The sequence below is a fragment of the Drosophila rhopaloa genome, unplaced genomic scaffold (genome assembly GCF_018152115.1).
Source record: "Drosophila rhopaloa isolate 14029-0021.01 unplaced genomic scaffold, ASM1815211v1 contig_3, whole genome shotgun sequence".
Lineage (NCBI taxonomy): Eukaryota > Metazoa > Arthropoda > Insecta > Diptera > Drosophilidae > Drosophila > Drosophila rhopaloa.
In genome coordinates, this window is record NW_025335123.1 from 207,583 (window position 1) to 221,523 (window position 13,941).

The window sequence follows — 13,941 nt, forward strand, 5'->3', positions numbered from 1 at the left end:
TATTTATTGCAAAACTTAACAGGTATACTGCTACCTATGTGGCAGCTTGAGCAGGTTGTAAATTACAGGGGAATAACAAAATTTAGGTATACAAGATTATACATTAATTCTATATTATTTACATTTTAATTTTTAAGCTTCAAACGGTTATATAGATCTTAAAGGAAGGTCATGTGGGTGATATCTTTCCAGTCTTCTTTTTCTAGGTCTCCATATAAGCCTCTTCGCTAGGGAGTTAGGATGAGAACCAAGTCGTGTATAGTACTTTTCTGCATGCGTACGTATTACATCGCCTATCTTTGGGATTTTGAGATCTCTTTCTATGTCTCTAGTTCTCATGAACCAGGGGGCGGTACAAATTGATCTGACAATCTTACTTTGCGCTACTCGAATTTTGTTAAGGTTTTTCTTAGACGCAATGCCGTAGACTTGTAATGCATATTTCCAGATTGGGCTGAGGATAGATTTATAGATTCTTACTTTGTTGGACAGTGAGAGCTTATTTCTTGGCGATAATAGCCAGGACATACTTGCTGCCTTGGAAAGTACAGCCTGCTTGATCATCGTTGTGTGTCTCTGGAAAGTGAGCCCTCTATCCAAAATCACACCAAGGTACTTGTAGTAGGCCTCGTCGAAGTACAGAGCCAAGCATGGAGATGCCTGGACAGTCTTTTGGCCTTGTGGAGAAAGTGACACAAGCACATTTGTTGCAGTTGATACCTATGTTCCATTCTGTAGTCCATTTTTCGAAACGTGTCACGTACTCTTGCAGGCCCAAGGTTGCGATGTCTATGCTTAAACTTCTGACCATAACAGCCGTGTCGTCGGCGTAAGTTGCGATCAGCATATTATCGTTGTCGCCTCAGTACAGCCCCAGGAATCTGGTATATCTGATGTGTATAGAGAGTACAGAGTCGGACCTAGCACACTGCCTTGGGGTACACCGGCTGAAATTGGGCGTTTTGACGACTTTTCTCCATAGACGACCACACTGAATTTTCTTTCAGATAAGAAGCTCTGAATGAGGAGAAAAAGCTGAGGCGTTAGAAGGTTCTTCAGCTTGCTTAGAAGACCGTCGTGCCATACCCTATCAAAGGCTTGTTGAATGTCCATGAATACAGCCACTGAATACATTTTGTTTTCCATGGCTTCCAGAGCGAAATTGACTACGCGATGTAGCTGTTCAGGTGTGCCATGACTTTTTCGAAATCCAAACTGCCACTTTGGAATAGCTCTGCTTACTCTCTTTTGTCCAAGGATCCGGTCCAGTATGACCCTTTCCATCATTTTGCCCAATGCAGGTAAGAGACTAATTGGCCTGTATGCATCAACTTCTGTGGGTTGCTTACCAGGCGTGGGTATCATCGTGATGATAGCATTCTTCCATGCACTTGGGTAATGACTCAGCCTTAGGACGCTGTTAAACAACAGAACTATAAATAGCAGTGCCTTGATGGGAAGAATCTTCAGCGTTTTGTTGTCTAGAAGATCCTCTCCTGGTGCTTTTTTGTTTTTGAGCTTTGCGATCTGTGCCTTGACTTCTTCCAGGGTTACAGGCTTACAGGGAAGAGCCATTTGAAAAGGTCTTTCAAGGCGCATTTGGACTAGGGTTCGGTTTTCTATCGGCGTTAGATTTAACGGCTTAAATCTGTCCTCTAAGTTGTCAGCAAATATATCGGCTTTCTGTTGACTGGAGCTACACCATCCACCAGCCGGATTTCTAATAGGAGCCTTCGGGATGACCTGTCTTTTAAAACGATTCGTAAGCTTCCATAACGAGTAGTTGGTGGACGCCTCTGGACTTGCATTTTCTAACATTTGGTCAAACTGATCTTGCTTGTTCTTCGTCAGTACTTTGCTTAGACGATTTGATAGTCTTTTATAGATATTGTAGACACGTACATCTCCTGTTCTTGTATATTCCCGAAGAACCCTTCTTTTTAGTTGAATGAGAACTAAAGCGTTTTGTGGAAGCAGGTTGCTTCTACTTTGGTTTGGAGAATGTCTGTTGTTGGCTGAAGCAAATGTCGCAGCCGAATAAATTTTTTGCATGAAAATCTTCAAGATCATCTGGATGGTTTATTTCAAAGTTGAGGTTAACGCTTCTGTCCAAGGCTTCCTTGAATTGTTCAACGGAGGAGCCAGGCGGTAGTATAAATTTCCTTCTGGTCTTGTACTGCGGTATGTGACTCAATGTTGCAACAACAGGCAAATGATCTGAGGACAGCTCGTATTTTGTTTCAATCGACAGTTTATTCAGAGGGACTCCATTTACAATAAAAAAGTCTAGAGCTGTTGGCGTAAGTCTGGTGTTAGAAGAAAAAAAGGTGGGCTCACCAGTAGCTAGAATTTGACTAGAGCAAGATACAATGGCAGCATGACCTTAAATTGCCCCACCATTGGTGTTTAGCATTAAAATCCCCTCCACCCAAGAATTTTGGGCCCAGAGAGGCCAATAACTGGTCGAAGTCATTTTTTGTCCTGGGCTCGCTAGGAGGAAGATACATTGAAGCTATTTTAAGGACACCACCATTTGTTTTAACATCAATGCTAGCTAGCTGTAAATCAGTTCGTGTTGTAGGCTCATTTTGAGTATGGAGAATGTTAGCCTTGATGAGGATACCAGAACCTCCTTTAGCAGTGTTACTAGGGTGATTTGCATAGTATTGGTCATAACCAGGTAGGTATACTTTTAGACCGGGACGCATATGGGTCTCTGTAATGAGCATAATGTCTATTGAGTTGCCAATAAGAAAAATTCGAAGTTCTTCATTTTTCTTTACAAGCCCTCTTGCATTCCATAATCCGATTTTTATTGTTGAGGCTGTCATTTCCTTGAAATCAGAACCTGTACTAGGTCACGAAAAGCCTTGTTCGACTAAATCGTTTCCATGATTAATTTGTAAAGTTGATCCAATCTTGCGTTGATATCAAGAATTGCCTTCTCTATAGAGGACAGATTTCTGTTGGGATTGTAGTTTTCCCCGGGTATCTGTGAAAAGTTCTGCCCAGCTGTAGTGCTGTTGCTGCTCCGAGAGTTCTTTCTTGCCATATCTGCATAAGAGACGCCATCTCTAATGGCTGACATGGAAGTTAGCTGTCCGTGCTGGCTTTCCTTTGATTTAATGTAGCTTGTGTTGCCTAGTTTTTCTCCTGGTTTGAATTTTTTACTTAATTGCATTCTGACCTTGCATCCTTTAAAACTGGCAGGGTGATTTTCTCCACAGTTTGCACACATAAATTGGTTGCTGAGCAGAGACTCACACAATTCGGAGTTTGTACGGTGATCTCCTGCACAGTTCCCACAAACAGCCTTAACAAAGCAAAAATTTTGAGTGTGCCCAAAATTTTGGCATTTAAAGCATTGAACAAGATCCTGATTACGAGTAGCCTTCTCCACTGTGACCCTGTGCCTTCCACTTTGTTTAATTTTTAGTGACTCAGCGACATTCGGAGTCAGTTTGAGATTGACATAGAAAAGATTTTGCCTAGCAGTATCGTTAGTAGCTTCTTCGTCATCATTAGCAACAGCTGAGTTACCGCGCCATCCAGGCTTCCTTGGGCAGTAAATGCTCGATACGATAAAGCCCTTGTCCGAAAAGCAACGCTCTATTTCCTCTTTAGGGACTATTGAGTGTATATTCCTCAGTACCAGCTTGAATGGTTTGTCCTCACGGAGCTGATGATGCCAGAACTCGCAATTTAAGGCAGTTAAGCTACGAACCACCTTCCGGAATGCCTCAGCACTGTCAGTATATATACGGGTAATTCCGAATTTAGATGTACGTATGTCATAACTATCTGCAGATATGATTTCATCAAGTGTTCTTTCCAGAGTGAGTATATTATTTACCTTCGGTAAATAAGCATTAGTTCCGGAGCTGTGTTCTTCGCGTTCGAATGTCTCCTCGTTTACATCCATCTCCTCAGCTAAAGGTGCGAAGCGGTTTTTGCGCAGTCCATTTGGCGTAGAATTTTGGTTTACCTTACCATTTGTTCCGTTGATAACATTTTCTTTAATTTTCTTTATTTTTGCTGGCTCCTTACTCAGATCGGAAGGTGTCCGTTTCCTGCGACGAGAGGGTGATTGAAAGGAGCACCCCAAAACAGGTGCTTCTGGAATATTCTCAGTTCCTGGATATGTAGAAATTACTGCAGAGGTAACTGGAATGTTACTTGTAGTAACGGCAACGGTGTAGGTGGTTGCACAACAAGCCTGTGAAACTGTAACTGTGTTAGTTACGGGTGTAGAAGAGCTAGTTTTAACTGCTTCTGCTGTTTTTAGTTGAAGGGCCAAATCGCTTTGAAGTTTGGCTCGTATTTGCGCTGGGCCTGCACCAGCGATTTGTCTCAACCTCCCAAGTCCAGACAGCTCTTTGGGGAGCGGCGGATAAGAAGGTGTGCTGCTATCCATTTCCGATTAGGCAAAGAATTAAAAACATAGTCTTCAAAAGTCAACTTGCTGCCTCACGCCAGGCAGTGCGAGCAAGGGAGAGGCAAGACCCTGTCAAATGGGCTCGTTCACTATAATTTCACTTTTTTTAGTTTGTTTAATTTAGCGAAAATAATAGAGACACCGGAGGGCGGTGTCTAAAATTAGATTGCGCGCAGATAAGAGATCACTCTGTGGTTGCTGATTAACACGAACGTCCGAAAGAATTGCATAAACTCAAAATAAAACAAGAAAGGAAAGCTAACTTCGGGCGGAGCCGAAGTTGATATACCCTTGCAGAATACTCTTGATATTATATTCTCCAAAATTATTCATATGATGCATTCTTAATACTTATAAAATATCCCAACTTCCTAACTTTAAGAACACCAAAGTTATGGCATTTCCGATCGTTCAGTTATATGGCAGCATTAGGATATAGTCGGCCGATCCTTATGAAATTTGATAGGTCGGATTGATTGGCCAAAAATAAAAGCCATTGAAAATCCCAACTTCCTAACTTAACAAACACCAAAGTTATGGCATATCCGATCAATCAGTTATATGGCAGCTATAGGATATAGTCGGCCGATCCTTATGAAATTTGGTAGGTCGGATTGATTGGCCAAATATAAAACCCATAGGAAATTCCAGCTTCCTAACTTTACAAACACCAAAGTTATGGCATATCCGATCAATCAGTTATATGGCAGCTATAGGATATAGTCGGCCGATCCTTATGAAATTTGGTAGGTCGGACTAATTGGCCAAATATAAAAGCCATAGAAAATCCCAGCTTCCTAACCTTACAAACACCAAAGTTATGGCATATCCGATCAATCAGTTATATGGCAGCTATAGGATATAGTCGGCCGATCCTTATGAAATTTGGTAGGTCGGACTAATTGGCCAAATATAAAAGCCATAGAAAATCCCAGCTTCCTAACTTTACAAACACCAAAATTATGGCATTTCCGATCAATCAGTTATATGGCAGCTATAGGATATAGTCGGCCGATCCCGGCCGTTCTGACATATATACTGCGTGCAAAGGAAAGAAGGGTGTGTGCAAAGTTTGAACTCGATAGCTTAAAAACTGAGAGACTAGTTCGCGTAGAAACAGACAGACGGACAGACAGACGGACAGACAGACGGACAGACAGACGGACAGACGGACAGACGGACAGACGGACAGACGGACAGACGGACATGGCTATATCAACTCAGGAGGTGATCCTGATCAAGAATATATATACTTTATAGGGTCGGAGATGTCTCCTTCACTGCGTTGCACACTTTTGACCAAAATTATAATACCCTCTGCAAGGGTATAACAAGAGAGAACGTTATAGTCGGGTGCCCCGACTATCAGATACCCGTTACTCAGGTAAAGGGAGTGCGAGGGAGATGGAGATGGAAACTTTGATCACGCATAACTTTTTAACGAATGGTCCGATTTGAAAAATTTCTTCTACATTTCGATAGGTATTGATAAACACAATAAAACTGCATTTTTACTTTTCCGAAAAATTAAAATTTTTAAAATCGTATATAAGCGATTGTGGGCGTTTAAGGGGGCGTGGCACCTTTTTGAAACAAACTTGCGCTGCGTAGGAACTCCTAGAATCTGCATGCAAAATGCCAATCTTCTAGCTTTTACAGTTTCCGAGATCTCAGCGTTCATACGGACAGACAGACGGACAGACGGACATGGCTATATCGACTCGGCTAGTGACCCTGATCAAGAATATATATACTTTATAGGGTCGGAAACGCTTCCTTCTAGCTGTTACATACTTTTGCACGAATACAATATACCCTTTTACTCTACGAGTAACGGGTATAATCAGGAGCTACACACGGATTTCGACCAGGCTAGTTGCCATTCGCAGCGAAGTGGACATCATATAAGGTAAAAAGTATTTTAATAGCTATGTAAAACTATCTATGTACTCCCAAACACTGTAAACAAGTGAACAGGAAAATTTGAATTAATAAAATTCGGGCTATAGAGCTATAAAGCTTAAATTACACTATATTATTACCATAATAATAATAATTAAAATATACGACGGCCATAAATTTGTAATTTATAAATACAACTAAAGCGTAATATTTTAAAACAAATTATGTAAATAAAATTTGTTTTAAAATAATAAAATCCTTCAGTAAGATTAAATTTTATATTTATGACAAAACAAAAATATTTTGGGGAGATATTATTGTTGGATTAGCTGTTTCTTTAAAATTTTGGTTTTTGTTCATGGTTCTTATTTTAAACTCTGTTGATGATAAAGAGCTTCATATTTAATGGAATAATTTAATGAAATGGGCTAAAGATTGTGTGCGTAAATAACATTTCATGTGTACTAAAGTAGACAATAAGTATCCCAATATGAGAAAACGCCCGAAGCTTAAAATGGCCGAAAAAACAAAAACTACTTTATATAGCCGCAGCAGGACAGATTTGGGAGCTAATTATTAATTAATTATTTGTATTCTTTACTATGTAATACTTATAACAACCTTTATCATCTAACCTGCATTTCCACTTCTATCCCGTTACTAAAAACTAATATTTTAACTCATTTGCTTTTCTCTTAATTGTGCCTTTTATTTTCACTTGTGTCTTGTCTCTATTTAATTTATGTATTTTCCTCGCGAACTCGCATTTTTTGCCCAAATTGATAATAGGGCCCGCGCGTAACAAGCACGTGCTTGGTGTCGTTGGGCCACTTGTTTGTACTGCTCGTAGTGCATCAACGTCCATCAGATTAAAATTGTTTAAAATATTGTATTGATTAGGCTGTCAACCGATGTAAAGTGTACGGGATTCTCGCCTCCTCCTCTGTTGCTAGGCCGCTCTCTAGCATTGGGATTTTTACATTGGGAGTTTTAACACTCCTCTTCTTCCCCACTTTCTTCGGAAACGTGATAAAAGTTGCGATTTACCAGCCATTGATGTTAGGCCATTCGAATTTCCCGCCCGACTTGTATTCACCATACTCTTCCTCAAAAGACTTTCCCAAGACAGCTCCCTCAAAAACTTAAACTTTCCCAAGAGTGTTTCGTGTTAGACTCTTCCCAAGGCATTGTCCTGAACGACTTGAGTCTTCCCCATACAGTTCCCCGTTCCCTAGACAGTTTCCCGCGTGAAGTTCGAACATTTCCCCGTTGCAAAATTCATCATTTCGTGTTCCGTTGTCTGGCCACTCTCTTGACTCGATTATCGATTGTGAGGCCAAGCGTTACCATCGGTGCTGCCATTATAGTTTTCCGAAGTCCTGCCACAGGTGAGACTGATATTGAGAAATCCTTGTAACCATCGATTGCAACTATCAATCGACAGCATGTTATTAAGGCGCCCCGTCCCAATTCTTCTCAATGGCCGCGTGAGCGCTGCGTGGCAGCGACAAAGGTAAGTTGTCACACTTGGCAACCCTAGACCGGCGAAGAAAGTCACGTGCTCTTCAAATATTTAAACTTTATAGATTACAACAAGTGGTTTAAACCAACCACACAACATCAACCAATTTAATAAACTCAATTATTTAAACCAATTCTTTTGAATTTTTTGCTTACTGTAGCAAAGTTTTAAAAAAGTTTAAAACGGGGATAAATCCCCTTAAACAAAAAATGACGCAATCAGCCAAGGATAAACCCTTGAGCTTGGATGCAGCCATAACAAAACGCCCAAAATTTACCGCAATTCAAAAAAAAGGGAGACCAAACGAAGACAAAGTGAACATACAGAAACACCAGAAAACGTAACGGATTCATATGAGTCAAACATAAAGAAGGGCAATGACCTAGAGGACAGTAAAAACCAATCAAAAGAAGAACATAAAGACAACGGCAACGCCAGCAATAAGGAAAATTCTATGCTTTTTTTACCCCCCAACCATAAAGGACCATATATCGTATATATCGACAAAAAACAGTGACAACTTCAATAGACAAAATAAGAAACCAATTAATGCGTTAGAACTTAATGTAGTTCTGTTTAATCTGAAATTAAAAGATAATAAAAGTGAACAAAATTGGCTGCGAAAGCAGCAAATTATTTAATAAAAATCAAATTTAAAAAAAGAAGGGTACGAACCTAAAATATTAAAACATTTCAATTGCAAAACCGGCATCATCATTCAAATTCCCACACAAGTTTCCCTACCTGAATTAAAAGAGTTTATTTCATCGCCAATTCCCATCCATTACATTATCCGTGTAAACAAAAAAATGAAAATAAAGACATTGTACCTACTTCCAGGGTTAAAATAATCATTTAGGATGCACATCTTCCTATACACTAAAGTTAAGGTCGAACTGTTTGTTCCTTTTAGCCAGTGCTTCAGGTGTTTTAGGTTTGGTCATTTTCCCCAACACTGCAAACAAACCCATAAAATTTGTCGCGACTGCTCCCTCTTGCATCCAAGAGAGGAGAAATTTGCAGTTCTAAAGTGCTCTAATTGCAAACAGCCTCATTCTGCTACAGAGCTTGAATGCCCGGCAAGAAAAAGAGCTTTTGCTATACAAAAATGCAAGACAGTCGAGAATCTTTCTAGAATAGAAGTTAAAACCAAATTCCCAGCTTTATTTGAGAAGCAAACCCCTACCTCTTTTGAAAAAAAAATCAGCCATACCTGTTTTTTTTTAATAGCGTGAAGTTTATTATTTATCAATAGGTTCTGGACTTCTTCTTCCACCCACTTCGTGAATTGTGGCGTTATCGTGAAATAGATGGGCGTTCGTGGCAATGCGTAGTATTTTATTCTCCAGCACCTGAATGCAGTTGATGTTGGACTTGCTGGCTGAGCCCCACAATTGTATCCCATACGTCCAAATGGGCCTGACGACCGCCTTGTAAACACACAGCTTCGAGGATGTCGGCAGCTTGGACCTCCTACCGATCAGCCAGTACAGGGATTTGGCTCTGGACTCGGCCTGGCGACGCTTCTTGAGCAAGTGCGCTCTCCAGGTCAGCCTTCTGTCGAGGGTGAAGCCCAAGTAGGCGTGTCCACCTGTGGAATTGAGATGTCGTTGAGGGACACCGGAGGGCAGTTGCCCCTTCGGGTGGAGAAAGTGGTTGCGGTGGACTTGTCTCCATTTACGAAGATATTCCACTTCCTCTGCCAATTGTTGAGTAGGTGGAGTTGCTTCTCCAACTGGGGAGTCCGCTACAGCCAGAGTTGCGGTGTCGTCGGCATAGGTGGCAGCCGTTAAGTCCGGTCTCCGCAGCACCGGGAGATCGGTCGCGACGACGTTATACATCATGGGGCCTAATACGCTTCTTGGGGAACACCAGCACGGACAATTTTAATGGCAGGTCGGGTTTCTCCGCATCTGACAGCAAACCTTCGGTCCTCCAGAAATGACCTTAGAAATCTAAAGTATGGCTGAGGCAGGCCGGTTTTCAGCTTTAGGAGGAGGCCGGGGTGCCAGACCCGGTCAAAGGCCTGCTTGATATCCAACATCACCACTAAACAGTACATTCTGGTTTCAAAAGCGTCCAGGATGCACTGTATTAGCCTGTGGCATTGTTCCAGAGTCCCATGGCAGCAGCTGAATCCAAACTGGTGATCGGGGATCAGACCAGCCTCGTCCATTACCGGCAGTACTCTACTCAAAAATACTCTTTCGAGTACCTTGGAAAGCACTGTCAGTAGACTGATTAAACTATAAGAGGCGAGATTAGCTTCAGGTTTGCCAGACTTAGGTATCATGACCACTTCAGCACGCTTCCATAGTGATGGAAAGTGTCCCATTTGCAAGCACTTATTAAAAATAAGCGTGATGAGCTTCTTGCTGTTGGGAGGGAGAAGATTCAATGCAGTTGCATTGATACCATCATCGCCTGGTGCCTTGTTGTTGGCCATTGCAGATATCAGCTCGGCGGTCTCCTCTTCCGACTTGTGGGATGGGCTCAGCATGCTCTGCTCTGCTTCGTCGGAAGTGTATCGTAGAGCTGGGAAACTATCGATGGTGGTGCCATTCAATATTTTCGATGGTTTGGGAACATAAATTCGATACTATTTATAGTATCGTTTTTTGTGCGGTGCGAAAATTGCCCAGCACTATCGATAGTGTCAAAAAACCATCGATAGTAGCGCAGAGAGGCAAATATTCGATACCTCGATAGTGCCATCAAAAGTTTCCCAGCTCTAATGTAGATGCCTTTCCATGGCTGCACCGAACAAATAAACTTCTTTTTCCCCATAACTATCGCGTCGCCGTTTTCCTTGCTCCATTTGACACGTTTTCAACGCCGTGGAAAATGGGCTAAAAGCATTGAATATCTCAGGTAATGTCAAATGCTTTGTTGTCGAAAATCCAGCAGGGAGAATGGAACAAAGCTGTAGGAATTGAAGGTTCCTCCGTTGACCCTTTTTATTTAGTAGTGGGGTATTTATCAATAGGATGTCTTAATAACAACCAATGCATAAGTTGCCCAAGATGAATGCATTTTCTTTGTGACTTTATGCAGCAAGTGAACTGAATTTCGGGGAGCTCCCATTGTTTTGTTTTTATTTTATTTATTTTTTATTCACTGGAATCTGTTCAGTGCCTTCTGAACTTAACCTAGCGTAATTAACGAGAAAGAGTTTTATGGATACATAGTAGCCTTAAATACTAAGTAACAATTATTACGAGTTGCGAAGTAACAAAATAAGTGAGAACATATTATAAGATCTTACAAGTAGGGAGATCGGTGGGATGTAGCTTCTTCAGCCGTCGGAGAGAAATTGGCTCAGCTAGGTCACTCGTCAGAGAATTTGGATGTGCCACTATCCTGTCAGCGTAACGACTGCTGTGTAGACTGATTTGGTCCCCGATAGGTAATAGTCGAAAGTCCCTCTCGATGGCACAGTTAGTAACGTACCAGGGGAGCCCGGATGCTCGACGAGCTGCACGTGATTGCACAACTCTAAGCCTCTCAAGCTGATGCTTAGAGGCAGTGCCCCATACTTGAATGGCGTACGTCCAAGTAGGCGTGATAATGGCTTTAATTAGCAGGGCCTTATTTGAGAAGTGCAGTTTTTTCGAGCGCAGGAGCCAGTCAAGCTTTTGTAGCTTTTGCAGGCATTTGGCTTTGATTGCCGAGATGTGGGCTCGCCATACTACCGCTCTGCCCAAGTGTACTCCTAGGTAGCAATGATCCCATTGCAAAATCGCGATCAGCTTCAATACAAAACCCTGTTAAGTGGCCACTTAATGTCGAGTGACATGCAAATATTTACTTTCTGTCGATTTGCTTTGATTTTGATAGGACCAACTAAGCGTAACGTAAACGAACAGAGATAACAACTGATTTCATTCACAAATAATAATCGCGGTTGGAAATGGTGGTGGCACCATTTAAACAAATTGTTTGTCACGCTTTTCGCAAAAACTTTGTTAATTTGCTGATTAAAAGCTTTAAAAATCCGATTAAGATAAGAAATCTTTGCCCGACCTTAACATTTCCACAATCGTTTCTGCTTTTTCAACTTGAAGTCTCTAGTGAATTAAGCGATAACAATTCAAAACGTGATAAACATATATTAATTATACCCTTGCAGAGGGTATTCTCATTTTGACATCTTCTTGATCAGGATCGCGTCCTGAGTTGATATAAGCATGTCCGTCTGCGGACAGCTTCAAGCGGTCCAGTTGTTCGCAGTAGATGGTAGAATTAAGCGTCTGGCCACATGGGAGGAGCTCATAGTGTATGATTCCCTTCCAATCCCACCAAACACAGAGCAAAACTTTCCTGGCCGTCAATCCCGGCTTGGCCACTGTTTTGGACGATTCACCGGCTTTTAACCAAGACCGTTTTCGCTTGATATTGTCGTATGTAATCCATTTTTCGTCGCCAGTCACCGTTTCAGCAGCATATCGCAATCGTTGATTCTGTCCAAAAGGTTTTTTTGCGTCAAATCATGCGGCACCCAAACATCCCGCTTTTTTTTGTATTCAGCCTTCTACAGATGGTTAAAAACGGTTTGGTGACTAACTCCTATCTCCTCGGCGATGTCACGAGAAGTCACCTGCCGGTCTAGCTCGATGTTTTCCATGATTTGATCGGTATTCGTCGTCACAGGTCTTCCGCCGGCTGGCTTATCCATGGTGTCGTTTTCACCGGCTCTGAATCGTCGAAACCATTCCTCCGCGGTTCGAAGTGATAGAATACCATCTCCTAAAACACCATTAATCTCACTGAATGTTTCTCCAGCGGATTTACCTTTTACGAAGGAAAACTTTAAGACAGCGCGAATTCCGGCGTTAGCGAACTCCATGTTTAGACATGTATAACTTTTCAACGCAATAACCAAACTTGTTTTGAATAGCGTCGTTTTGTAGGTTATGTCTAAACCTTTCAATCGATATATAGCATTGCCCGATACCGATATGTGGCGCTTTACACAAAGCCGCCAAATTTAAAAACCAAAAAAAGCGTAAGGGAGATATTTGACAACCTGAACTTAACTTTTTCTTAAAAATAACATATTTCTTTCAGGCGAAAACTATAGTGAATTGAATGGTATTCGATAGGAGGAAAATCATATTATCATCATATTCGATTTCAACAGTTCAAAAGTTGTTAAAGCTCTTACAAATCTCTTTAATCTCATAAGCTTCAAACATTTTTTCTGGCTTACAATTATACAAAACATTACATCTTTTGTATTTTAGGTTGCGTAATTGAATGTGCCCAAAGCATGTAATATTTTCTATATTTGTAAAAACTTTTTTATACCGTTGCAATATAATGAATTGTGTGGTTTCCATTCACTAAATTAATAATATTTTTTTTAAAAACTTTAACGTTTGTATGAAACTGGAAAATACGTTTCGTAGCTTAAAAAACTTTCGTAATTGAAACCCCAACGGATCTATCTTATTTCATTTAGAGTCGTCAACGCAAATATATAAATTTCGATGTTTTAGTTTTTTAATTAAGTTATATTGTTTCGAAAAACCTTTGAATGGGTCTTCACAATAAGTTAAAAGGTTCTTGAGGTCATTTTCAACTTCTGACAATCCGCCTGCATCTTTAAGATTAGAATATGTTTTTTCTATTTTTTTTTAAAGGCTCTGTTATATGGTTTCATTTGCACATACTATAGAGAATTTAGGGCTTCTTTTTTCGTGTGCGCAGATAAACTTTTAAAACTGGAAAAATTTTAAACGCAATCTGGAAAGCAGCAGGGTAAACTTAGACATGGATTTAGAGTGTAATTTTTCTTGATATGGAACAGAAAGTTATCAATGTTGTCCAAGACTAACAAGCTAATTTTACAGGAAATCATTTTTTATTAGTATTACTTTGTATTTTTAGAAATTAAAGAATAATATAAAAAATTTAATTTAATTAAGATAAGAAAACAATCACAAAGAAAAAACGGAAAAACATAATGTGAAATTCAAATTCAATTTACGCAATAATATTAAAATGAAGAAAAAACAAGAAAAAATATATTAATGTAATAAAAGTAATGTTTTAAGTTGAAATTATAAAGTATTTAACTTGT

General features: G+C 40.4%; 1 protein-coding gene across 1 annotated transcript; it reads right to left on the reverse strand.

The window, feature by feature from the left end:
- Positions 1-12,390: 12,390 nt before the first annotated feature.
- On the reverse strand, positions 12,391-12,705 carry LOC123038005 (protein GVQW3-like). The gene has a single exon (XM_044461431.1). It carries the CDS (start codon positions 12,703-12,705, stop codon positions 12,391-12,393), a length of 315 nt encoding a protein of 104 aa, XP_044317366.1.
- Between the last annotated feature and the right edge of the window lie 1,236 nt (positions 12,706-13,941).